At 39.7% G+C, this 25058-nt stretch overlaps 1 protein-coding gene across 7 annotated transcripts in view; it reads right to left on the bottom strand.

Moving 5' to 3' along the window:
• Window positions 1-25058, bottom strand: part of ENAH (ENAH actin regulator) — a 145446-nt gene that overhangs the window by 28166 nt on the left and 92222 nt on the right. For 3 of the 7 annotated variants that reach the window (XM_084623363.1, XM_084623364.1, XM_084623365.1), the window contains exons 4-8: window positions 22843-22927; window positions 4636-4955; window positions 2536-3342; window positions 573-871; window positions 159-283 (exon numbers count right to left, since the gene is read on the bottom strand). In XM_084623363.1, the coding sequence (XP_084479489.1) occupies window positions 159-283; window positions 573-871; window positions 2536-3342; window positions 4636-4955; window positions 22843-22927 (1636 nt within the window). The remainder of the gene's footprint in view (window positions 1-158; window positions 284-572; window positions 872-2535; window positions 3343-4635; window positions 4956-22842; window positions 22928-25058) is intronic. The other 4 variants (XM_084623366.1, XM_084623367.1, XM_084623368.1 and 1 more) reach the window with 2 other exon arrangements.

Genomic DNA, 25058 nt, shown 5'->3' with positions numbered 1-25058 from the left:
CAAAGGAAAAATATTTCTGTAATTTTTCAGTTGTAGTTTACAATAGTAGGTACATTCTATGACAGAGGTACGATTTTTAAGTTTGCAGTATCCCTTTAAGATTACTATGAAACCATCATACTATCTACAGCTCTATAAGAATAAAATTATCTGTTTACCTCCTGGCCAGGAGGGCACTCATTTCTTCCATTAATCCACTGCCTCCCAAGGGAAGTGGTCCATTTCCACGAACAGTGTCTGTTTTAGATGAAGCTCCTCCACTTGAACTAGAGGACTCTTCACTCTTTATGACAGTACACAAAATAATAATATATTTGAGAACTATTTAATAACTTCATGATTTTATATTCATGCAGAAAACTACTAACGTAACATACTACAAAATCATCTGGGCATAAAATACAGCTTCAATGAATACACCTAACAACACTGCTTTAATTAGTCAAGTTGCTCTTTGGGTAGACCTATTCCTGCTATTCAAGTTATTAATATATGTTAGTAGAAATTATTCCAAAATTACCCTCATAGAATTTAGAAGTGTAAGTCACAGACAAATCCAGATTTACATTTACCCGTGACACTTTCCTAAGTTTGGCTCCAGCGAGTGCAGCTGCTAGTCCAGTTAAAGGGCGACTGTCTTCAGACATAGATCCCATAGAAAATCCAGAGGTAGGGAGAGGAGGGGCAGGAGGTGGAGGAGGAACAGGAGGAGGAACTTGGCTAGGAAGAGGAGGTGGTGGCGGTGGCCCTGAGGGTGGAAGTGGAGGTGGTGGTGGAGGACCTGGGGGAGGTGGGATTGCTGCTGAAGACTGGGCTGGGCCAGGTGGTAGTGGAGGTGGGGGTGGAGGTGCAGGTGGTCCTTGGATGACACCTATTTGAAACGAAAAACAACATTAAGAATTAAGACTAGCTGGATTTCCATTGAAATAAGGGCTTTTCTTCTTAATACATACTATGAAAAAAATGTCTTCCTAAATTAACTAGAAAAATATTTTGTTTCTTGGGGGAAAACAAGCTTTTAAAATACATTAATAGTCACTATACTGTACATAATACTGTGGAAGAGAACAGGTTAGCTAACAGAATCCTTAGACATGCAACACAATGACACTTCTTTTCACTATAACAAAAAAACTGCTACATAAACAGAAAAGTGGGTAGAATTTTTAAAGAAAACCAATAAGGAACAACACAAGCACTACAAATTATAAGAGAAAAACACTCCTTCACCTGATAACTCAGAATGAGTCTTGGCTCAAATGCAAACCTAAAATGGAATGTTACTTTACTAGCAGGCGCTCCCACTCCACCCAAACTTTTAAAAAAACCTTTTAAACGTTATTGTTCAAATGAAAGTTCTGAAACTTGACTTCTAGACTTACATAAATACATCTTATCTGTAAATATTGCAGAACTCAACTCTAATTATTAAATACAAAATACATTAGTGAGTTAGAGAATTGTTATTCTTGTAAGATAGAGTTTAGAGGGAGAGCACCTGTTTTTAATTTTGTGAAAAAATACATTTCATACAACTCCTTTAATTCTGTAAATTCAGAATTATACACAGTATGTTTTGAGGAAGAGCATTGTTTAAGTATTACTACAAATGCAAAAAGAGTTTATTCCATGAGCACAAACAAGCAACGATATATGAAACTGTAACTTAATTTTTTTTCACTTTTTCTGATTATTATAAAATGGTCTTAATAAATTATTGGAGTGGAAGATAATCATCCAATTTAATAAATTTAAGAGCTTGACTTCACATAAAAGTTGCACCAGTTTAGCTAAAATTAGTATTTAGTTTAACTGGTGCAGACATATACATGGATACTCAAATCTTTTTAATCCTTGTTTATGTCAACTTAAAACCTGTTACTTGTTTACTTGAATTATTTTAAACTAGGTTTATATCAAATTAAGAGCATGCACAAGCTTTTGCATCACTGTAACTAGAATTTAGAACTAATTTTAGCTAAAGTGGTGTGACTATGTGTAGATCTTGTCTAGCACATGAGCGTGTGTATTCACAAATTCACACAGTCCAGATATATCTTGTAGTAATTACATACATATAGCTAAAAAACTTGAACTACCTCATAAGTATCAGTAAATGGTTCGGCTTACTTTTCACTAAGACCAACTCACACATTCGAAGCTCCATCATATGCTCCTTGGTTCACACTGCAATTAGGAATTTACTACTACTACCTAGTTTTAGGGAATTCTAAATAAACTAATGATGCAGAATTCATCAAATCATCACGACTCAAATGATTCTTGAAAAATAAGACCCAACGATTCTAGATATGTATTTTATATCTTTCACAGAGCATATTATCCCAACACTTCTTTTCAGAGCTTTATAATATCCCCTATCATCCCTTCAAAAACTGTATTTTGTTGCAGTATTAAGATCACTGCTATGTTCAAAAGTGTTTTATTAAGTCAAGACACTTAAAGGTTTTGATGCAAATTGGTTTTGGGTCTATTCCTGATTAGTTAATTAGTAGCAATAACAGAAAGCCTTACCCTGCTGGGTCGGAGGTTCAATCAGCTGAGAGGCTGCCTGCAAGACTGGCTCAGAAGCAGAGGAGTCTCCCAGCACAGAGTTTAGAGAGTTCTCAACAGAGGCAGGGGTAGCTGCAGAGGGAGAAGGGAGAACACTAGGCTTGGATGAGGGAGTTGAGGCATTAGGGGAACTAGGAGAAGGCGAAGTTTGAGGTCCAGAGAGTGAGACAGGTGGAAAGGAAGGCAGTGGTGGTGGAGGTGGTGGCGGCGGCGGCAGCGGCGTTGGACCTGAGGTAGAAGGTGAAGGAACTGAGTAAGTTACAGACTCAGGAAGCCCATTGGGAGGAGGAGGAGACTGGGGCATTTGGGACACAGAACTAGAAGCAGAAATTGGGAGGACAGGTCTTGGACCAGTAGCTTTGCCCGGTGGGCTGCTGATCATTACTGGAGGAGATGGGGGAAGTGGTGCAAAACTGGGAGCAGACCAGACAATGGACTTTGTATTTGGGGGCAAAGAAGTTGGGGCATTCACAGGAGAAGGTGGCCGAGAATTTTTGTTCAGAGGACGAGGAACTGTAGCATAATGGGGAAGAACAGGGTGGAAGGCTGAGCCTAAAGATGTAGCAAAACGTGATGCGGAATGCCTTAGTGGCGGTGTAGGGGGAGTGGAAGTCGGTGGTGCAGAGGTCACTACAGCGTAATCCGGAGTGGAATCTGACCCTGGTGCTGATATTGCTTTTGAATATGATGGAGGAGGTGCTGAAGGAGGCTGGCAACTGGAGTATTCAGGAAGTGGTGTGCTAAACAGGGAGTTGTCGAAAGATGAAGCTGGACAGAAGATGGAAAGCAGCAGCAAAGGCAGGATAAAAAAGGAGAGAGAGAAAAAGGGAGCTAATGAAGCAACAAAATCAGCATTCAAACAAAATGTATAAATGTAGACTATAGTTAGTACCAGAGGATTAGGCACAAGTGAAAATCCTGTTAGGAAAGTTTTTACATACTATAAAAATCTACTTTTGATTTCATCAACTATTTTTGTGCCAACATTTGAATTTACAAGCACATTCTGGAAATCTAAAGAAATATGGCATAAGTTCTCAAATTCCATTAGTGAAATGGATCAGGCAACACGATTTATTAACTGGTCCTTCCATATCAGCTTTATCTTTGGTTGGTTGCAACTCAAGTGTAGTGATCTTAACATTCATTTTAATTTCACCAATAAAACTAACATATAGGCAGTAAGTAAACCTGATTCTTCCCCTCCCCAGAATAGGGAGATCACTCCACACGAGTAAAAATATTCAAAGCGTAACACAAAAAAACAATACTTTCTTCTCAAGCAATTTGTTTTACATTAGATAGTTTAGTTTAGTTTCAACAGCAGTTGATTTCTCAACAGCAGTTGATTTCTCACATGCACTAAGTTAAGTAATTAATTAAGAAATGCTTAACTATATGTCTCATTACATCAGAAAACAAAGTTAGATCCTGGCTTATTTTTGGATCCTAGCTTGTTGCAGATAGTTTACTACAGGTTATATCTACTGATACATGAAAAACTGATATCTTAATACAAACCATATTAATTGATAAATAAGAAATAAGACTCTTGGTGAGATATCTGCCTTGCAATGTTACCAAGCTGGCTTATGCATGTGCACACTTACAGAGTGTACAGATTCTCTTAAGCCAATGGTGTCATTATCAGAATACATAAAAACGTATATGGTCTTGCTTAATTGATCAAAGTAGACTAGAAAGTACTTAGAAACTTTAATCTTCAAATGGTCATGTCTTCAGGTGCCAACAAGTTCAAAAACCTTTTGTGCAATTAGAAAATACAGTGAACAATAAGCACCATTTACCCATTTTATTTCAGTTACTGGAAATTATGACAATTCTAGAGAAAAGGATGTTCTCCTGAGGTCAGACATCCAGAATTATTATAGTTAAAAAAAAGAAGCTAATCCTAGAAAAATCAAGAAATATGCAATTGAGAAACAGTTTTTTTTTGTCTTCACATAAATACTTACTGTCAACTCTGCCCTGTCCCACTCCATTGACCAAACACAAACAATCAAGCCAGTACTTGAATACATTCAGTTTTGAAATTCTTACCAGCATTTGAAATTCTTCTCTCTCTCTCCCACTCCAGTTGTTCCCTTTCTAATTGTTCCTGGCGTTCTCTTTCTTGTCTTTCCCGTTCAAGTCGTTCAAGTCTCTCTCGATCTTGCCTCTCCCTTTCTTGTCTCTCCCTTTCTAGTCGTTCTTGCCGCTCCCTTTCTTGCCGCTCTCTCTCCAACTGCTCCTGTTCTAGTCGCTCTCTCTCAAGTCTTTCCCTTTCTAGTCTCTCTCTCTCCAGCCTCTCCCGTTCCATTCTCTCACGATCCAGCCTCTCCCGTTCAAGCTCCTTCTGCCGTTGTTGCTCTTGCAACTGTCTGCAATAGAGAAAACAAGGGAAAGGTTAAACTGGAGAAAAGATGCACGAGTACTATTAAGTAACAAAATATGTGCAAATATGCTTTGCCATTGAAGTTTTTTGTGAGCTCATTTGCCTAAGGCTCCTGTTGTAAAAGGTCTTGACTAAGATAAAAAGGTGGTTTTTAGAACATGTTGGCTAGCATGTGCTAAATCTATAGTAATAGCTGATGTTTTACATATGCTTAAGTACAACTTGTCTTGTCCACATTAGTTTTAGAATGAGAATGAGTGGCAGCTAACACACCTTTTTCCTGGTTAAGACAAGTCCTTAATGACTGCACTCTGTGTTCCATTTTACAATAATTAACTTTGTTTGCTGGCTAAATTTTTCCAAGCTCTTAGTTAAGTTCTGTGTCCATATTTGTTCAGATCCCTGAATGCTGGACCATGTTTTTATAAAACAAAAACAGATTAATGAAAATTTCCTATTAGAATCTAAAAAGACAAAAAGCCTTGGATTTCAATCATATATTTAAGAAAGCATTACAATAGCACACTGAGACACACAAATAAGATGACTTATGATGGGACTAAAATTCCACACTATTAAGATTAGAAGGCAGGGATTGCTTAGAGGTGCTCCAGACTGAAATTTGATGAAGATGGATCAGTCATGGTGCGGTGAAACATTAAGATGGTTGAGTCTTTGCTGTTCTTTATTTGATCAGTCAGGACTACTAATTGGAATTTGCACCTCACAGCACTAGAACACTTTCTGAAATACCTTTTTTGCTGTCAAGTTAACCAACTATGCTGCAATGACAGCCTGGTACCTCATTGAAATAAGAAGCGTAGAAAAGTCTGACCCTGACATATGGGAGGAATTTCAAAAAGGAAACTAGATTGTTAAAAGCTCCTTTCTGTGCAGTTGGTGCAGATAAAGCCCTAGAACATGAAAACAGAGCAATGAAACTCGGGGGTGGGGGGATCATTTTTTGCTCATCTCCTCGTCACGTCCAGACCACAGAGTGATGTTGAACTATGAGAGACTTCAGGAGAGTACAAGTGCTTTGTGGCACCACAATTGATGTTTGAATTCAATGGAACTGTTCAAATGTGCCAGGCAAAAAACAATCTAATGTACATCTCACATGATCTTCCTACACCAGCATCTACTGGCAACATGACCAGTACCTTATGCCTGCATAAGCGTAGCAATCATAGATGGTATGGCTGAGGTACAAACTCTTGACAAACCAGAAACTATTAACTCCTGCTGAGATACGGCTGAACACTTCATGATGAGGCTACAGAGAAAATACTGAATATATGACTAATTCCACCTTGCGTTTGACACATATGCACAGGAACGGATTAAAAATATTGCCAGAGAGAAGAGACTCATGGTACAGTGGAGTTGCATCTTATGCAGGGGTTAGGTTCTAAAGTTAGCGCGTAAGGCGAAAATTGCATATAGTCAAATTACCCTTGAAAATCCCTTAAATAGCCCATACAGTACAGTATACTGTACATGGTTTTATGTATACAACCCTGTACAGTAATATGTATAATGTATACAGTAATGTACAGTACATAATAAAGAGTACATATGCAAAATAGAATTTTACAGTACTGTATTTTTAATTACAGGGGGTCATCAGAGCTTGATGTCGATCCAGGAGACGGAGGTGATGGAGAGCTTGGGTGACGGAAAGCGAGTCGTAGACAAAGTGGTTGGCTCTGGTTCAGCTCGAGAAATTGATTGCATAGGCTCATCTGCTGCTGGTTGTTTTTCCTTGAAAAACACAGTGATCGGCAACTGTCGCTGTTGTCTCAAGCTGCTCAAACATTTCTTGATATGGTCTCAAATCATCCGTAATACTAGGTTTGATTTTGAGGCTTTGTTCCATAGAGGGATTGTATTCGAAATTAAATCATTCAAGTGTTTTGCTGCTTGGAACAATTCAGCAAATTTATGAAGATTCCAACTTGCTGGCTCTTCCTGTTTGTTGTCGTCATCTTCGTCTTCTGTAGACGATTTTATCAGTTCCTCCAACTCTTTGTTAGTTAATGTTTCCCTATGGCTCTCAATTACTTCTTCAATTTCTTCCTCAAGGATGTCGACGAAGCCATCACCACCCACTTGCCTGGCCGCCTCAACAATGCGTTTCACTTCTTTGTCAACAGTCAGGAAACCCTTAAAATCATTCACACATACTTTCCATAGGTTTCACCAACATCCATTGACTGTTTCAGGCTTGATTGCATCCATTGCCTGTTTAATATAAGTGATGCAATCAGCAATGTTGAAGGACTTCCAACACTCTATCACATTAAGGCCTGGTCTACATGGGGGCGGGGGGGAATCAAAGATATGCAACTTCATCTACAAGAATAGCGTAGCTGAAGTCAACGTATCTTTGATCGACTTAGAATCACTTACTCTGCGTCCTCGGGGCGCGGGATCGACGGCGGCCGCTCCCCCGTTGACTCCGCTTCCGCCTCTCGCCATGGAGGAGTTCCGGAGTCGACGGCAGAGCGATCGGGGAAATCGATTTGTCGTGTCTACACCAGGCGTGATAAATCGATCCCCGATAGATCAATCACTACCTGCCAATCCGGCGGGTAGTGTAGACATGGCCTAAGATTGGGATCAGCATCCATAGTGCTATGTATCTGTGAGAACGTAAGCCTCGTATACGTGGCCTTGAAACAGCGAATCACACCTTGGTCGACAGGCTGGAGGTGGTACGGGGGGGGGCGGGGAGAGAAAGACGACTTCAACGTTATTATGCGCAAACTGCAGGGTGGCCAGGAGCATTGTCTATGATCAGCAACCCTTTAAAGTCAACTCCTTTCTCTTTGAGGTACCGCTTGACCTCCGGAATGAAACGCTTGTGAAACCAATCCAGAAATAATGCTGCCGTTACCAAAGCCTTTTTATTTGATTGCCAGAACACAGAAAGGAGATTTTTGTTCTTGCCTTTTAGGGCACGGAGATTTGCAGCCCTGTAGAGCAAGCCCAGCTTTATTAAATGCCCAGCCGCATTGCCACAAAAACAACACTGTCACATGGTCTTTAGCTGCTTTGAAGCCAGGGGCTTGTCTTTCTGATTTCGAAGTGTAAGTGCGGTTGGGCTTTTTTTCCCCCCACCCCAGAAGAGCCCAGTCTCATCAGCATTAAAAACTTGTTCCAGAAGATAGCCCTTTTCTTCTATGATTTTCTTTAATTGTTTGGGGTAGGCTTTTGCTGCCTCTTCATTGGCAGATGCAGCTTCACCAGTAATCTGCACGTTTTTGAGGTTGAAGCAGTTCCTAAAACTGTTAAGCCAACCTTGGCTGCCTTTGAATTCCTTCTCATCAGAAGGCTGTCCCTCTTCGGCAGGAGGTTTGAACAGCGCATAGAGGCTAAGAGCCTTTTCTTGCAATGTGTTGCCACCGATAGGCACATGTTTACGGTTCATGTCTTCCAGCCATAAGTTTAATGCCTTTTCAGTCTTCACTAAAGTCTTATCATGCACCTGGCTCGTCACCTTAGCAGTTATTGGAGCACTTGATGCCAGGGCTTGATGAATTTCTCTCTCAAATCTTGATGGCAAGGATGCTAGATTCGTTGTGGCTATATTTACGTACCACGCTAGAGACCAGCATACCGTCTCTCAGTAAGTCCAACACAGCCAGTTTTTCCTCCAGCGTTCGAACAGATCGCTGTTTCTTTGGTTGAGCACCAGATGAAGTAGTTGGCTTGCGTTTAGGGGCCAAGTTACACGAAAAATATGTACAGTATCTTTAAACACTAGAATCACACTCAGCGTGGCGAGATGCTCACACTATGAGAGGCATGTGGGAACTGAGACCGACTGAGGGAACAGCAGATTCATGTCTCCCATCTCATGCTCACTCCGGGGCATACGTTCATTGAGTGGAATGGTGGACGGAATCACTCACACTATTTCCAGTATCTTGTTATTTTTCTTTCTTTCTTTCTTTCTTTTTTTTTTGCCAAGCACGTATAGTTGAATTTGCGTAAATTAAATGCGCATATGATGTGGCTCACCTGTATTGTACTTGTCCAAACCAAAATAACTGACTCCACAAATATCTCCATACTTGTCTGATACTTGCACAAAGGACAAGTTAACCACATATTTTTCAGGAAAAATGCTTCAACATGCAAGGGGTTATCTGAAGAATTCTGTCATTGCATGGAGTAACGAAGCTGCTGCCTTGCACTGTTCAATGGAGTTTCTTCGTAGTACTCATGAGGAAGCGGACACTAAAATTTTCTTGCATGCCAATGCCATCAGTGCTAGGGAGATGCTACTGAACTCTGGATTTATGCAGTGCTCTCCGAGAGACTCTACCCAAGATTTCCACAAGATTCTGTTTTTATGCCTGCAGCTGGGTAATAGACTCGCCATATCTCTCTGAGATGTGTTCCTATCACTCAGATCATCAAAAGCCACCGCACTGCCAGGTTTCCATACCTTTTCAAGATGCGATACTACTGGAAGATTGGAAAGACCAAATGATCTTACTGGAAGCCATTTGATTCAATCTTTGAAGACTCTGACCCTCAATCTGAAGAGGCCCAGAATGGCTGAGACAGTCACTGATGAAGTCATAAATGCACTAGAGGAGTCCATATGCCAAGTTTACCATTTGAAGACCAACATTACAACACTTGCAGAGTTATACTGGAGGACATTTTCCAGGAAGCTGACAAATGGAAAAAAATTGCCATTGACAAAGAGTGCATTTATACCTGCTAGTGAGAGGGCAAATTATCAAGCAATGGAATGGATCTGGGATGAGCAAGCACATCCAAAACTACTGTCCTCTATCAGTCTTGGAGGATGGACTGATCACACCAGTTGTGTGTGAAATATTACCTGCTCCAGAATCAATCCTTCAGCTAATCAAATGCTTGTGTGCAAAACCACCCTGCAAATGATTGGCCAGCAGCCTATCTTGTATGGAGATATATGAGTGCAGCATGGATGAAGATCAGTGTGACAACGTGTCTAGTGGTGGTTCCCTAGCAGAGATGACACTGATAATGACTTTGATGAATAAATGTTTTCAGCCCTACACATCAAGGCTAATTTCCCCATGATTATCCAAGGTGAGTATCATTTTTATGTAAGCAATGCATCCTACGTTGAAGTATAATTTTTAAAAGTTGCGTTTTAAACATTTTCTCAAATATATATCTACACACTTGGTTTGTCATGTTTGGTATCACTGTTTGTGGGAGAAAGGGCTTTTGAATGATCCCTAGCTTAGCCTATTTCTAACAACACTATTATCAAAATTTCCACCAATCACAGGACCTGGAGCTGGGAACCATGGGTGGAGGGGGGCAGAGAGTTCCCACCGCCATACTGCAGAGGGTGACACCGCTGAAATTATGATTCTGTTGATTTTTATTAATCAAATGATACCTTCCTTACTTTTCTCTTACTAACTTGCCCATGGAATGAGATTTTACTATATTATGCTCCCAGACTATTTCACCATTTTCATTTCTGTGTCTAAGGGACCAGGCCTCAAGTCATACTCTAAAACATATTCGTTTCCCAAGGCCACACAAACTACTGTAACAATTGCTGTTGTTCCTACCTAGTTTCTTTTGACTTGGGGGAAATTCTAATCTACATTTCCAGGGAAGACAGACATGTATTTTTCCCCCTCTGTAATAATTATTAAATCAGACCATTCATGTCACTATTAAATAACTACTTAATAATAATTTAGTTGTTCTCTTAGGACATTCTACTCTGGTTGAAATATTACAGAAATGTTAAAACTGTGCCACAAATGCTATATTACAGCCAAAAGTTAATTACAGCATCACTAGGACACAATTATTCTAATTACATTTTAAAATGTGGGTTACTAGAAAACTAATATCTGATTAGCACTGAAAAGTCAAGATGGTGTACTAGTATCTTGGTGCATCACAAAAGAGATACAAGTTAAACATGTAGATATGTTCTTAGAATCATAGAAGGTTAGGGTTGGAAGGGACCTCACGAGGTCATCTAGTCCAACCCCCTGCTTCAAGCAGGACCAATCCCCAATTTTTGCCCCAGATCCCTAAATGGCCCCCTCAAGGATTGAACTCACAACCCTGGGTTTAAGCAGGCCAATACTCAAACCAGTGAGCTATCCCTCCCCCTTAAATAGGACTCTTTCCTATCTGCTAGAATGTGATTGTGGTTTTCAGTTTAGCTTTTTGTTTTGACTAAAATTCACTGGAGTAAACAACGCCTTCCAGGGGTGGAATGGACCAAATTACTGTCTACTATAGATAAATGACTGGATCTAGACCCTTATTCCCTTTCTATAGTAGCATACACTAAATATCTGGTATAGGTCACTTAGAGGAAGTAGTGGAAGGGGCAGTGGAGATGCCGAAGGATAGAATGCAATACTGTTTGTGGTCCCTGAATACCACAATACACAGGAAATGTCTGTGCAAGGGGTGCATACATGATGATATAAAAATAAGTGTCCTGAAGGTCCAGGGAAACAAACCAATCTTCTGGATCCAGAGAGGGAATTATTTCTGCTAGAATTAGTATTCTGAACCCCTGAGAGTGGACAGAGGTGTTCACTGACATTAGGTTCAGAATGGGTCTCTATCACCCATTTTCCTTCAGGAACAGGAAGTACCAGGAACAGAACCATTTTCCAATGAAGTCTGGTGGGACAGGATTGATCTCCTCTAGTGTTAGGAGGGATTGCACCTCTTGCCTCAGAAGACCTTTGTGAGAAGTAGGGTGACCATATTTTCCTATGCCCAATACGGGACCCCAGGCAAAATTACTCTTATTCAAGCAAGTTCAACGGCAATCAATCAGAACTATGCAGTACAAACATACAAATAAACTGACGGAGCCCATTCAAAAGAAATACTGCCTAGTTAGATCCTTATCTATTTTCCTTCTTATCTTTAGGGTTCACATGGGGAGAGGTGACACGCACACTCCCATACAGCTCTCTCACACAAGGAGTGTGGTGGGGAGAGGTGGTGTTGACTGACCGACCCTCCCCACCCTCCATGCCTGGCTGGGCCCCTGGGACGGACCCACCTCTCCTGGTACCAGGCTCTGCGTCTTCCCAAGGCAACTGCTGGTGGGCAAGCGGCTGGTGAGCAGGGATTTGGCCAGCAGCAGGACCTGACAGTACTGATTGTGGGGGAGACAGAAAATACAGGACAATTTGCCCTTTTTAAAGAAAAAGTAGGGACACCTGCAGGAGGGCTTAAACACGGGACTGTCCATTTAAAAACGGGATGTCTGGTTATCCTAGAAATATGGAAATGAGCATCCTGAAGATCCAGGACCAAGAACCAGTCTCCCTGTTCCAAAGTTGGACTAACTGCTGCTCGAGTGACCATCCTGCATTTTTTATAATTGATGAACTTGAGTGCTCCAAGGTCCAGTATGGGTCTCCAACCCCCCTTTTTCTTGGGTATTAGGAAGTAAGGAGAGTAAAAATCTTTGCCTCGTACTTGCTGAGGTACAGGTTCTATGAGTCCTACATGGAGGAAGTGATATATCTCTTGTTGCAATAAACTCTTGTGAAAAGAGTCCCTGAAGAGGGAGGGGGAAGGGTGTTGTGGGGAGGAAGAGAGGTAAAATGAATGATACCCATTACGGATGATTTCCGTCACCCATTTGTTGTTTTAAAACCTTCTGCAGATGATAAAACAACTTCAAGCACTGCTCTCTAACACTTTGGACCCAAGAACTGAAGCTTGCACAGACAGAAAAATGCCTCAAGGAATGACCTCACTGAAGTAAATAAAGCATTTAGTGGGCAGGTCTACTGCAGACATTTGAATTAAACAATGCACAATGTTTGAAGCCTGACATCTGTCAGTCTTAACAATAGCTCACACAATACAGAGTCAGGTGTTCTGTCCTAGATCTCCACATTGGGGATTTTTAAGACCAGGTTGGACAAACACCTGTCATAGATGGTCTAGATAATACTTAGTCCTGCTTTGACTGCAAGGGACTGGACTAGATGACCTCTTGAGAGCCTTTCCAGTTCTATGATTCTGTGAACAAGGAGAAGTACCTGGGATAAACCAGTCAGGAAGTCGAAACAGTGCAAGGTCCCTTTTGGGAATAAACAAAGGTCTAACAGTAAAAATAATAATAATAATCACAAACAAAACTATAATAGTCTGAAGAGCATCAGGGACACAGAGACGGCCCTAATGCCTATTGGCTTATATGGAAACGAAGGACATCCAAGACTCAGAGAAAAAATAAAGGGGGATTCTCAGATTTGTACTCCTCACACCACCCCAATGGTTATTGCTTTTCCAGATTATTCCTTGCATGCACCATTGTAGATCCCTAAAAAAATTATATTATATTCCCGGAGGAAAACATAAGTTAAGATGAAGGTTGAGTAACTTAAGGATGAAATTCATTGCCGGCTGTTGCAATAATTCCCCCAATCAAGCATTATAAACTCAGGAAATTCAGAGTTTAAGGTTACACTTAGAATAAATCCAAACATGTTAATAGAGGAAATGCTGTTAAGACACTCAACCTTAACTCCTCCTTAAGTTGTTTATCAGACAAATTTAAAAATGATTTAAAATTTCGTACAGCAACATCAGACAAGAATCCCATAGAGAATGCTACCATGTCATATTTGAAGATATGTAGTATCAACCTTAAATTAAAAACACACCACACAGATTCTGCAATACACCAAAGCAGCAGAAATCAGCCAAAGAGTACTGATGAATCTGGCCCTTAATTTTTAATTGGTTTATCTATTTAAAGGACTATGTTGCAGAGACAGGGAAAAGAGCGGAGTCTCAGAATGTCTGTGCTTTAAGGGCTCCCCCTGCACTCTTGCCTCAATTCCGCAGGTAGTACTGCCTCAATGTGTAGTCTGTTATGACAATATTTCAACATAGGAGATTAAATATAAAAACCATGTTCAATAGCTGTGTAACAAATTTACTTTTGTAATACATTAGCATTATATGCAACGATTCCATTGTCAATCTGACTGTATTAAACACATATTAAATCCTCAAATTGACATATTTGTTCCATGATATTTCCTTAAAATGTCTTTTTAAAAAAAATAGCAGCTCAACTGGGCAGCTTTCAATTTGGTGCCCATATACCATAGTGATGGGTGCACTAGAAATGTGCTTCTTCTGGGTTTCTTGGATTGTGATAACTTGATCACTCACTTCAACTTAAGTGAACAGGACCAGGTTCTGCAGCATTCTGCCTTGCAGAAATCAAATTACAGAAAACCTCCACAAGTGAAACTTCAAATGATAAAGAACTGATCTAATTTAAAATAATCCAACATCATAACAATCTTATCCAGGACAAATCACTACCAGACGAGACTTCTATATAGGATTGCCAACGCTCCTGGATTGGCTGGGAGTCCCCTGGAATTGGTCTCAATCTCCTAGTAGGTGGTGAATCGGGGCTAAGGCAGGCTCCCTACCCGTCCTGGCTCCGTTCGCCTCCTGGAAGAGGCCGGAATGTCCTGCTCCTAGGCACAGGGGGTCTCTGCGCGCTGCGCCCACCCCAAGCGCTGACTCCGCAGCTTCCATTAGCCAGGAACCGCAGCCAGTGGGAGCTGTGGGGGCAGCCCCTGAGCCTAGGAGCCACAGGGACACGCCGCTGCTTCAGGGAGCTGCCCAAGGTAATCACTCCCCAGCCGGAGCCCGCACCTTCTCCTGCACCCCAAACCCCTGCCCTGAGCCCCCTCCCGCACCCAAACTCCCTCCCAGAGCCTGCACCTCAAACCCCCTCCCATAACCCAACACCCTGCCCCAGCTCAGAGCCCCCACCCCCCAGGCCAGAGGGTGCACCCCAACCCCTTGCCACAGCCTGGTGAAAGTGAGTGAGGGTGGGGGAAGAGTGAGTAACGGGGGGCGGGGGAGATGGAGTGAAGGGGGGGGCCTTGGAGAAGGGGCAGGGCAGAAGCATGGCCGCGAGAAGAGGTGGAGAAGGGGGCGGGTCAAGGGTGTGTGGATTTGTGCGATCAGACAGTTGGCAACCCTACTTCTATAGCACATGTAGTGAGGAATGACAGAACCAGTTCCATAAAAGGGCCTAGGAAAATGTAAAGAGAAACAAAATAAAGATAACCATGATCAGATTACAAACTAACTACTTTGTTTATTTAAAAATCATGAAACCCTATTTAAAGAGATTGCAGGAAGAATAAGATTGCAAACAAGAAACATTGAAAATAATTAAAGCTAAAATACATAAATTCTCAAATCTGCTCTTCAAATAGCAATGTACTTTTTGTTAACTGCAGCAACTGAAGCTACTATTATATAGTAAAACCATATAGTTACGAATACCAGAGTTATGAACTGACCAGTTAACTAGACACCTCATTTGGAACTGGAAGCATGCAATCAAGTAGCAGCAGAGGAGGGGGGAAAAAAATACAGTACAGTACCGTGTTAATTGTAAACTACTAAAAGTTTAGAAAAGATTTGACAAGATAAAGAAATTGTTTCTGTGCTTGTTTTATTTAAATTAAGACAGTTAAAAGTAGCATTTTTCCTTTGCATAGTAAAGTTTCAAAGCTGTATTAAGTCAATGTTCAATTGTAAATATTTGAAAGAACCATAACACTATTGTTCACAGTTATGAACATTTCAGAGTTACAAACAACCTCAATTCCTGAGGTGTTCATAACTCTGAGGGTCTACTCTACATTAAAAAAGTTGCAAGTGTAGTCAAGACAAGACTGCCTAATCTTGAAGGGGTAATTCAGTTCTCTCCACCACCTTCTTTTTCCACTTCAAGAAAGGAAGACGCTATTCAACTAAAATAATGTTTTCCAGTCTATTAAACACGCCCACGTTACCTGACATCTCTATCATATATCAGCTGATCAAACTGTGCTTACTAGACCTAAATGAAGACAGTTATTCCATTATATTTTAGGCTACTATTAATTATATTTTGTCTACACTTAAGACATTTTGCCAGCATAGCTATGTTGGTTAAGGGTGTGGAAAAAAAACACAGCCCTAACTGACACAGCTTTGCCAGCCAAAGCCCTAGTGTAGATGGAAGTTATACCAGCAAAAAAGTCCTTTTGCCAAAATAAAATGCATCTACACTAGGAGGGTTTGCCAGTATAACTTTCTAATGTAGACAAGGTCTTAGAAAGCCAGACATGATAGGAATAACCTCCTTGAAAAAAGCTCTACTATGAAAGGAAAGACAGACCCTTTTCTATAAACAAATGGAAGGAGGAGTTCTTAAACTCATTATGGAGAAAATTTAGGTGTATCATCTCTTACCCATTTTCCTTTCCTACACTCTCTTCCCTCCTTTTTTTTTTTTTTGCCCTCTTATTACCCACATAAGTACTCCCCCTTCCACTATGCTGCACAGAGAATCAGGAAAAGCCACAGATGTAACTAGTAACAGGCTGTCTTATAAGGCCATCCCCACAAGCCTTGGCATAAGGGGTGTGATGGGGCAGGGCCACTGCAGATGCCTCTGTAGTGGTTCTGGGTAATGCAGCTGACCATAAGCATCTCAACTTTGGCTGCCTAAGTTATGCAGTTTTGGCCCCACAGCAGCCCTGCATTAGGAAGGTACAAATGTGGCTTTTAATATCTCCACGCTTCCCGCAACTGGAGTGGGAGTTTTGTGCTATTTGAATAAGATACGCAGCACAGAAATCGCAATGTTTTATAGCATTCTACTGACCACATCAAAATGTGAAAAACTTGCTAAATAATTTATATAACATCTTAATGCCATTCAATCTTTTCAGTTATAGAATGAGGTTAGTTATAATTAGGGTTGAATTAAAGAGCTTTCAACAATACTGTTAAGCTTTAAGTTTAAAATAAAATATATCCCTTTCTAAATCTTCCAATCCACCCGAAATAAAAATTATCACCTTCTCATTACATGAGCCAATCTAGCACCATGAACTAAAAACTCCCAAAACATTAGCAGTGGCATAAATCAAAACCATTCTCTGTATACACACTACTCTGTACAGCAGCATAATTAGACTTCTGTGTTCTGCCTTTACTTCTGTCAGTAACTTAACCTCATGAAAGTAATAAACAAAAGCTATAACAGAACTTTAAGACATTTAACACTTAAGAAAACATCTAACATACATGCTGTTTCTTCTGAAAACTAATCAGACTCTTGAATACTCACAACAGGAGCCGGTCAATCTGTGGTCCATTACTTCTTTGAAGGACAATGGGAGGCCTATACACTTTCATTGAACCTACAAGCTATACAATTATTCTCTTCTCATGTGTTTCTTGTCCTCTTTATAAATACTTGTATGCAGAGGTGATGATTTCCAAGCTATTTATAGACCTTAACTCAATGAGTTCTCCACTGACATGATAGAAGATATTACTCCCAGTGCCTGACTCAGAGGCCTCACAATATATTATTTATCACAGCTAGACTAGGAGGTACAATATTATAAACACAACATGACTAGCATGCAAAGGCATGATATGAACTAATGTTCTGTATTAAAACAGAAGTTATAATGCTTATTTGTTCTTAAGTCATTTAAAAAATACAGACACCCATTTGAGAAAATTCATTGAATACTGAATAACCAAAACCAATCAAATTTACTCAAACGTTCACATTTCTTTCACACATCCTCTATTGTGTTAATCCCTCCCTATACCGACTACCATTGCCCCCATGACAAAATGGGGGGGGGGGAATTCATATTTGATAATCTAACTGGTTATCATCAAAAAATTTGGCTACAATATGTTGGAAAAACTGCAGCACTATATTTCCTTTATTATGCTTTGAGGCCTATCATTGATCCCATATAAATGGACACTTAAGAATAATTGAACACTTTGCCTTCAGTTTTGCTTAGTCATTCTGCCTAATGCTAGGGGGCACATTCTGTTATGAGCTACTGTTTTAGAAAAACTTCAATAAATAAAATGAAGATAGTACTAGCAAATTGGAAGAGTAAGATGTCAAATGGCCAGACAAAGTATTTAAATATTGATTTGACTGCATGATGTGTAACTATAGCCTTATAAAAATGACTCATGTAAAATGTTTTGGATTACATGTTTGGTGCTAGTGACTTTATTTATTGCACATTTAACGATGTAATAAGTCTATAATTTCGATACAGATCCATTAGGTCAGCAGTATCAAGTACACAGTTTAAAGTAAAAGAATTTAAAAGCATTTGAGCCTTAAGAGGATGAGATTATAAATCTATTATACACCAAAGAGAAAACATTCAGTATACATATGTAATTAAAATTCTTTAATACATTTTATTTTGTAGCTCATCCAAATGTTTCACATTACTAAAATATGTTCTTTCACCTTGAACAGTTTTAATCTCAGTCACTAATGTCCCAATCTTGCCAGGTGTTTAGCATCCTCAATTCTTGAGCACTAAAATGTATCTGCTAATTCTGTCCTTTCAAATCAATGCAAAGAAAGGCTGAACAGCTGCCTGACTAGAGATAACATCTTCACTAGTTCTGCTTTGGAATTCAATAGGTAAAATGTTGGTTGCTGTAGCCCAGTGTATTATAAAAGCACAAAAAGGAATCTTAATACTCCTAACTGAAGTGAACAGCAGGTATTAAGAAGTACACCTATGATTAATAAATCTGGTTATATAATTTTTTGATTAAAGATTTGCGAGAGAAACCTTCCCTTGTTATTTGTAGACGGGAAGTCAATCTGAGACATTTATATAGCTCTTGGCTGAAAATTCTTAAATATGCCATTTTTCCTATCTATGGTTGAAAATAACTTAAAGGACTTACGTACGCAGGACGGCTGGGGTCCTGGGCAAGGGGTTGGGGGAGAGAGGCGGCCTCAGGCAGAAGGGTCAGGGCTGGGGCCGGACTCCCCCAGCCAGCCCTTCAGCACTTCCCAGCCATGTGCCCCGGGCTCCAGCAGCGATTTAAAGGCATCCCTCTAACATCAACTGTGTACTGGCCTGTACCAGTGGCCACTTTCTTACTGGTATGCCGTAAAGGCTTACTTTCACCTCTGCCTCTATCTCAAATACATATAATTAACCCACAGTGGAATTCAACTATCTCTGGGGTAAGGAGCAGCAATAGCTCATAGCAGCATTACACAGCAGTTGAAGACCATTTGAATTATTATAGCAGATTAACACACAAACTCTAGGGTGAATTTAGATAGGCAAAGTTTCATTATCCAACTAGGACAGGCCTCTGGGACTAGCACCTTTATTCTTCTGCAAATTTACCATGTGCTCTTTAATGACCACATTTGTCATAGAAAACCTTTGGTAAACTGTCCATCCAAATGGTGGCCCTGCAGATTGGGAGGGAGGTTTTAGAGAGGCTGGAAGTGCTGGACATTTGTAAGTCTGGTCTATGCCTAAAAGTTTAGGTCAACCTAGCTATGTCACTCAGGGGTGTAAGAAGTCACACCCCTGAGAGATGTAGTTAAGCCAACCTAAGTCCTGGTAAAGAAACTGCTAAGTTCTCTTGAGGGGGTGGATTTACTACAGTGGCAGAAAAACCCCTTCTGTCAGTGTAGCAAGTGTCTACACTACAAGCACTGTAGTGTACATATCTTGATACATTCAAAATGCATGCAGAACAGGGGTTCTCAAACTGGGGGTTGGGACCCCTCAGGGGGTCGCGAGGTTATTACATGGGGGATCGTGAGCTGTCAGTCTCCACCCCAATCCCCGCTTTGCATCCAGTATTTATAATGGTGTTAAATATATTTTTAAAAAGTGTTTTTATCTTAATTTATATGGGGGGTTGCACACAGAGGCTTGCTATGTGAAGGGGGTCACCAGTACAAAAGTTTGAGAACTACTGATGTAGAACACCTTTCTTAAATGTTCATTGTTCCCTCAATTATACAAAAGACTTTTCCTGAATATTTTGGTGGCTTTTTATTATGACAAGAAAGTCTGTGGGAATTTAAAAGATGTTAACACAAACAATTGTACACCTCAAGTTTAAAGTTAACAATTATATTCAGTTTAAATAATGTATTTACTAAAGAAAAACTGCAGAAGGATTTAGAATTACACATTCTAGTCAAATATTTCACAAAATTATGAGTTTTCAAACTTATCTTGAAATCATTGAAAAAAGCAAGGGTACGTGTAGTCTTCCGATTCAATAAGTGGACTCTTCTTGGACATAAGTTTTGAGTTGAGGGGGCACTGACCACCCACAGCAGCACCCTCATCTGAGCTCAGTGTGGAGGGAAAGGGCTGGAGAGTGAGCCTGCTGGCATTGCAACCTGGCACACGGGTACACAGCACTACTCGGGTTTGGCCCGGCTGCCCTCTATCATGATCGAGGGGCAGCTGGGCCAAATTTGAGTGAGTGGAATTGGAACCCAGCATAAATGATCGCAGTGCCACTCAGGTCTGGTACCTTTGGTTTCATGATTTCTTTGGGTGCAGCTGAATCCCTGAACCCATGCTAAAGCTGCCTCTGTGGAAACGTGACCAAAATGCAATGCTTTTCCAGCCCTTTTTGCTGCAGGTAGTAAAGCCATCAGCGTATAAGTAAACACACACTGAAAGTTCTTTAAAAAAAAAAAAGTCCACAAGGCACCAAACTTGAAAATGGAAATAAGTTAGACACAAACAAGAAGAGTACAATAAATAGAACTGAACTCCTCTTCTAGTTTTTTAACTAGAACTATCTGTTTCTGTTCACTACTTCATACATAAGATGCATGCAAAAAAAACAAGACTAGAATTAAATCCATAAGTGTTAAATTGGTATTTCATTGTTAATTACTTGATATTGAAGGTTTAACATTTAACTTGTTTCCTAAATTCCACTGAAAAACACTATTTTGGTTTAAGAAAAAAGTTATACAAGGCATACCCCGAACTGGAAAGGCTAGGAAATATTGTATCCTGTTGTCAATATTTCCCCTGGGAGGGAAAGAGAACAAGTGAGCCCCATGCCTCGCCCACACATCTCCTCTGTCCTTGCAATCCACTCAAAAGCATCTTGCACTCCAAATTTGGACGGCGGTCTGCCTATTGACTACCCCTGCCTGTGAGGGATCACAACCAGAAAGGGGGCTATTCAGTCCCCATTGCATTTTAATCCTTTACTTCTTTCTATGGAGAAAGTACCCTCCCTGTCACTCTTTACTGACTGACAGAGAATGTTAATAGGCAGAGATATCTAAAGTTCAAGAATGAAGGTACAGTATTTAAAAACAGAGACTTGGACTGGAGAATAAATCAGTCTGGTTGAAAGTTGTGGTACTGAATTCTCCCAATATTCCTACTGGTAATCACTACCTTAGTGACTGGCCAATGCCAGGAAGGTCTATGTTGTCCAGACTGGTGGATCCCTGACCCAATATTTATCTGCACTAGGTTTTCACACTGGTACAGCTGCAACAGTGTAAGAAATGATTTGGAAAGGGTAAGCTGTACCACTGCAAGTCGCTTGTTTTTCATACCAATGTAGCTGCACTGGTGGGGAAAATGAAATAAAAACACCATAATATAGATAAGCCCTTGAAGGTGGAATTTCCGACATAGCTAATCTATTTCCCTTTGTCAACATTATTACATTTCTGTTCTATGCCTCCTTTAACAGATTGGCTCTTGATGACATCTTCAGCAAACGTGCCTGGAAGTTCTCTGATGCCATTTAAGCTGCTGGGTTATTGTGGTACTATTTTAAAAAGTGAATTTATCAAAATGTGAGCTTCAATTAAAAAGTTTGTAAGACTAAAGTTACCAGCAGATTATACCAATTAGAAAATGATTTACTTTGTTTAAATAAAAAATTTAAATGGCTGTAAATACTAAAAAAGTTAGATTTAAAAATAGGCTCTTATTTTTATGAATGGTTGAAATTGTACTGCAACGTAAGTACTGGGTACATCAGTAAATTATAATGAACCAATTGAGCATTAGGAGACTTTGAGCATTCATTTTTCTAAAAAGTCTTCTAACTGATATTGGGAATATAGAGCCTTTAAAGAATGTAACTGTGTGTGAAGGAATAAGGGATAACAATCCTCTGGATCAGAATGCCTGGAGCTGGCATGGCTACCTAGTCAAACCACCACCTGCACCCGAGGAAAGAGGTGGAACTTAATTAGCTGACCCTGAGAGAAGAGGACAGCAGGAATCCAGAAAGGGGACTGCAACGTACTCCAGGAAGCTAAATGCCTGGGCTGGTGCTCCCAACGGACTGCCACAGGAGGTACTGGTGAAAGAAATTGTTCCGAAAACTAAATGGACAAGAGGACAGTCCTTGAGGGCCCAGGCTCTGAGGTAGGAGCCAGGAAATCTTGTTACAGTAATTACTGGTGCAAGAGACCAACTGGAGGGAAGACATTGCTATGTTTGCACAGACTTAGAAGTAAGAGTCTGCAAGAGGTGGGACTGTGTTTGTTAAGTAGGCTCAACTAAAGAAACTACCCCAGCTGAAGACAGTTTCCCAGGACTACTTGAGAAGCACAAATGAGGGTTCTCCCACGGGACGAACTGACAGGAGAAAGGAACTACAAGATGGGCCCAGTCTTTTCCCCTAAGAAAGAAACTTCACGAGAAGGAAAGCAATGGGGCACCATTTGAGAGTTAAGACAAAAGAACCAAGTCAAATAACTAATATTATATTTTGATTCAGAGGATTGTAAAGCTTGTTGAAAAATGTTCAGGTATATTATTTCAAGGAACACACATTTTACTTTTCAATATTAAATCTACATGGTACAGTTAATGCACAATAAATCTAGGTCATTGCTATTACAATGTAAAATTAAGTTCTATTGGTATCTCTCTCCATAGCTGAGTATCAAAACCAGGTAAATACGCCATTAATGTACCCTTGTTTGCTAAAAATCTTACCTTCTCTGGATTTCCAACTCTTCTTGTGATGGGCCATTTTGCACTTGTGGGGGGAGTTGTGAATTCTGTCGAGGCAATGTTGGACCTGTGAGTGAAGATTAGAAGTGAATGTAGTTCAACTTTCAAATTACAAAACGGCACAGGAAAGTAGGACAGAGAACACATGGAGTTACCTATTTTTTTTTCTTTCTAGCAAAACAAAACAAGCTCCATAACACAATATAGCAAATGAAAACTGCAACAAATTAATTTGTGTATTCCCAGAACAGATTTATTTGAAATGGATGAAAGTTCAACTGGAATGCAAAAATAAAGGTTTTACATATGATGAGACTTAACACTAAACACATGTATTCAATAAGCTTTGAATAGGCTCCCAAATTTGAGATTCTCTGAGACAATAAACAAACACTGTTGGGAAAAGGGGAAAAGACTCAAAGAATTCAAAAACTCACCTAAAAAGAACACTGGAAACGAAAAACAGGAGAGAAAAAACATCAGAAGCTTATCACCATACTGACAGTATGAAGATAAAAATTTGTTCCTCAAGTTGCACTGAAATTTACTTTCCACATTTTAGCTTGTCATCTCAGATCAAATGTAAATTCCTTGGACCGAATGTAAATTTTTTACTAATTATGTCTAACACATTTATCTTAAACTCTGAAATTTGCAGCCGGAGCTCAGAACTGTCACTTTCAAGGGACACAGACAACTTTAAAAGTACATTAATTTTTCTTAAAACTTACTGTTAAAAGTAACACCTAAGATTACTGTATAAAGTGAATAGTGAAAAAAAGTCAGTTTGCTTTGTACATTTGGCAACACTTCATATCTAGTAATTTTCACTGACTGCTCTGTATAGTCAGTCGATTTCTTCTTTTGTATGTGTGGGTCTCACATAGCAATAGAAGTGATTAAAATTTTTAATAGGAAAGTGTCATTGTAAAACCACAAAATTTAGCAATAGGATTCAAAGTACTATCTTAAACCACTCATAACTTTTATTTTTAAAGCTAGATAGTCAGTGTGTCCACTTAAATATGGTGCACTAAATACCTAGTTTTACTCTGTGGTCTCAATTTTTCTAAGTTCTCTATCAGAGACAAAATAATCTATGTAGGAGTTGGTTTTCATTCACATCCTTCCTCCACCCAAGGGAATGTCCTGAAAGACCTGTCTCATAGCTTTCACTGTTTACTCTGTACTTGTTCTTAGGTTAAATTGAGTTTATAAGAGATTAATAAATATTATATAATATGTGGATTTTCACTACAGCTCCCACTTAAGTAGAAATGTAAAATTATGTATTTAATATGTAATGATCTTAGGAATTGCTTGGTATACCTCAAATTGTGTTCCATTATAAATGAGATGACTGACCTATTTATAAAAATAAAGTGTTCCATGTTTTCCCAAATATCCTCAAATATTTCCTATTTTGAGCCAAATAAGGAATTGTTTTGATTTTGACTTTTGTATGGCAGTAATACCTAGACACAGTGTGACTCCCAATACCACCATTTAAAAAAAACAAACAAACAAACAAAAAACCCACACACACCCAAAAAAGTCTTATTTGCATCATAAGCAGATACACTCTGTGGCTAAAAGTACAAAGAGTACAATATAATTCCTTAGACATGTCTCAAAGGATACAACGTATTGTTTACTAGTTGGATATCCAACTGAGTTTTTGAAATGTGACAGACTAGGTATCATCCAAGAGAAAAAACATTTGATATGAAATATAAAAATAGCAAAGGGGTATTAGACTGTGTGGGTATGCTGTTCTCTAAACTATCAACTAAGCAAGGGAAAACAGATTGCCTTAGGGCCCTGGGGAAAGAGGCTAACCTAGTCAGAGACAAGAAAAGCTATGTAAATGTTAACAGACCTTATTCAATAGGGAAGAAACACATGTGCATGTTATGGAAGGCAGTAGCAGACACTTAGATGCTGTTTTATTGTATATTCACGCTTTAATGTGAGCAAACATCTTTTGATCTGGTCCATGTCAAAAACATACTGAGGGTCCAGAACTCAATTAAAATTATACATACATTAGTTTTAAAAAAAATATAAAAAACATAAAAAGAATTCAGAGTAAAAGCTTACTCAATTGTGTTGTGATTGAGAAAATATGGTTGTCCATATACTGATAGGCGATGACTTCCGGTCTAAAGTGGTAATCAAGGATGTTCACACCTAAACAA

Source organism: Lepidochelys olivacea, assembly GCF_965140295.1.
Source record: "Lepidochelys olivacea isolate rLepOli2 genome assembly, chromosome: 3".
Taxonomy (NCBI): Eukaryota; Metazoa; Chordata; order Testudines; family Cheloniidae; genus Lepidochelys; species Lepidochelys olivacea.
The sequence above is the reverse complement of the archived record's forward strand: the minus strand, read 5'-3'. Positions and strand labels throughout refer to the sequence as shown.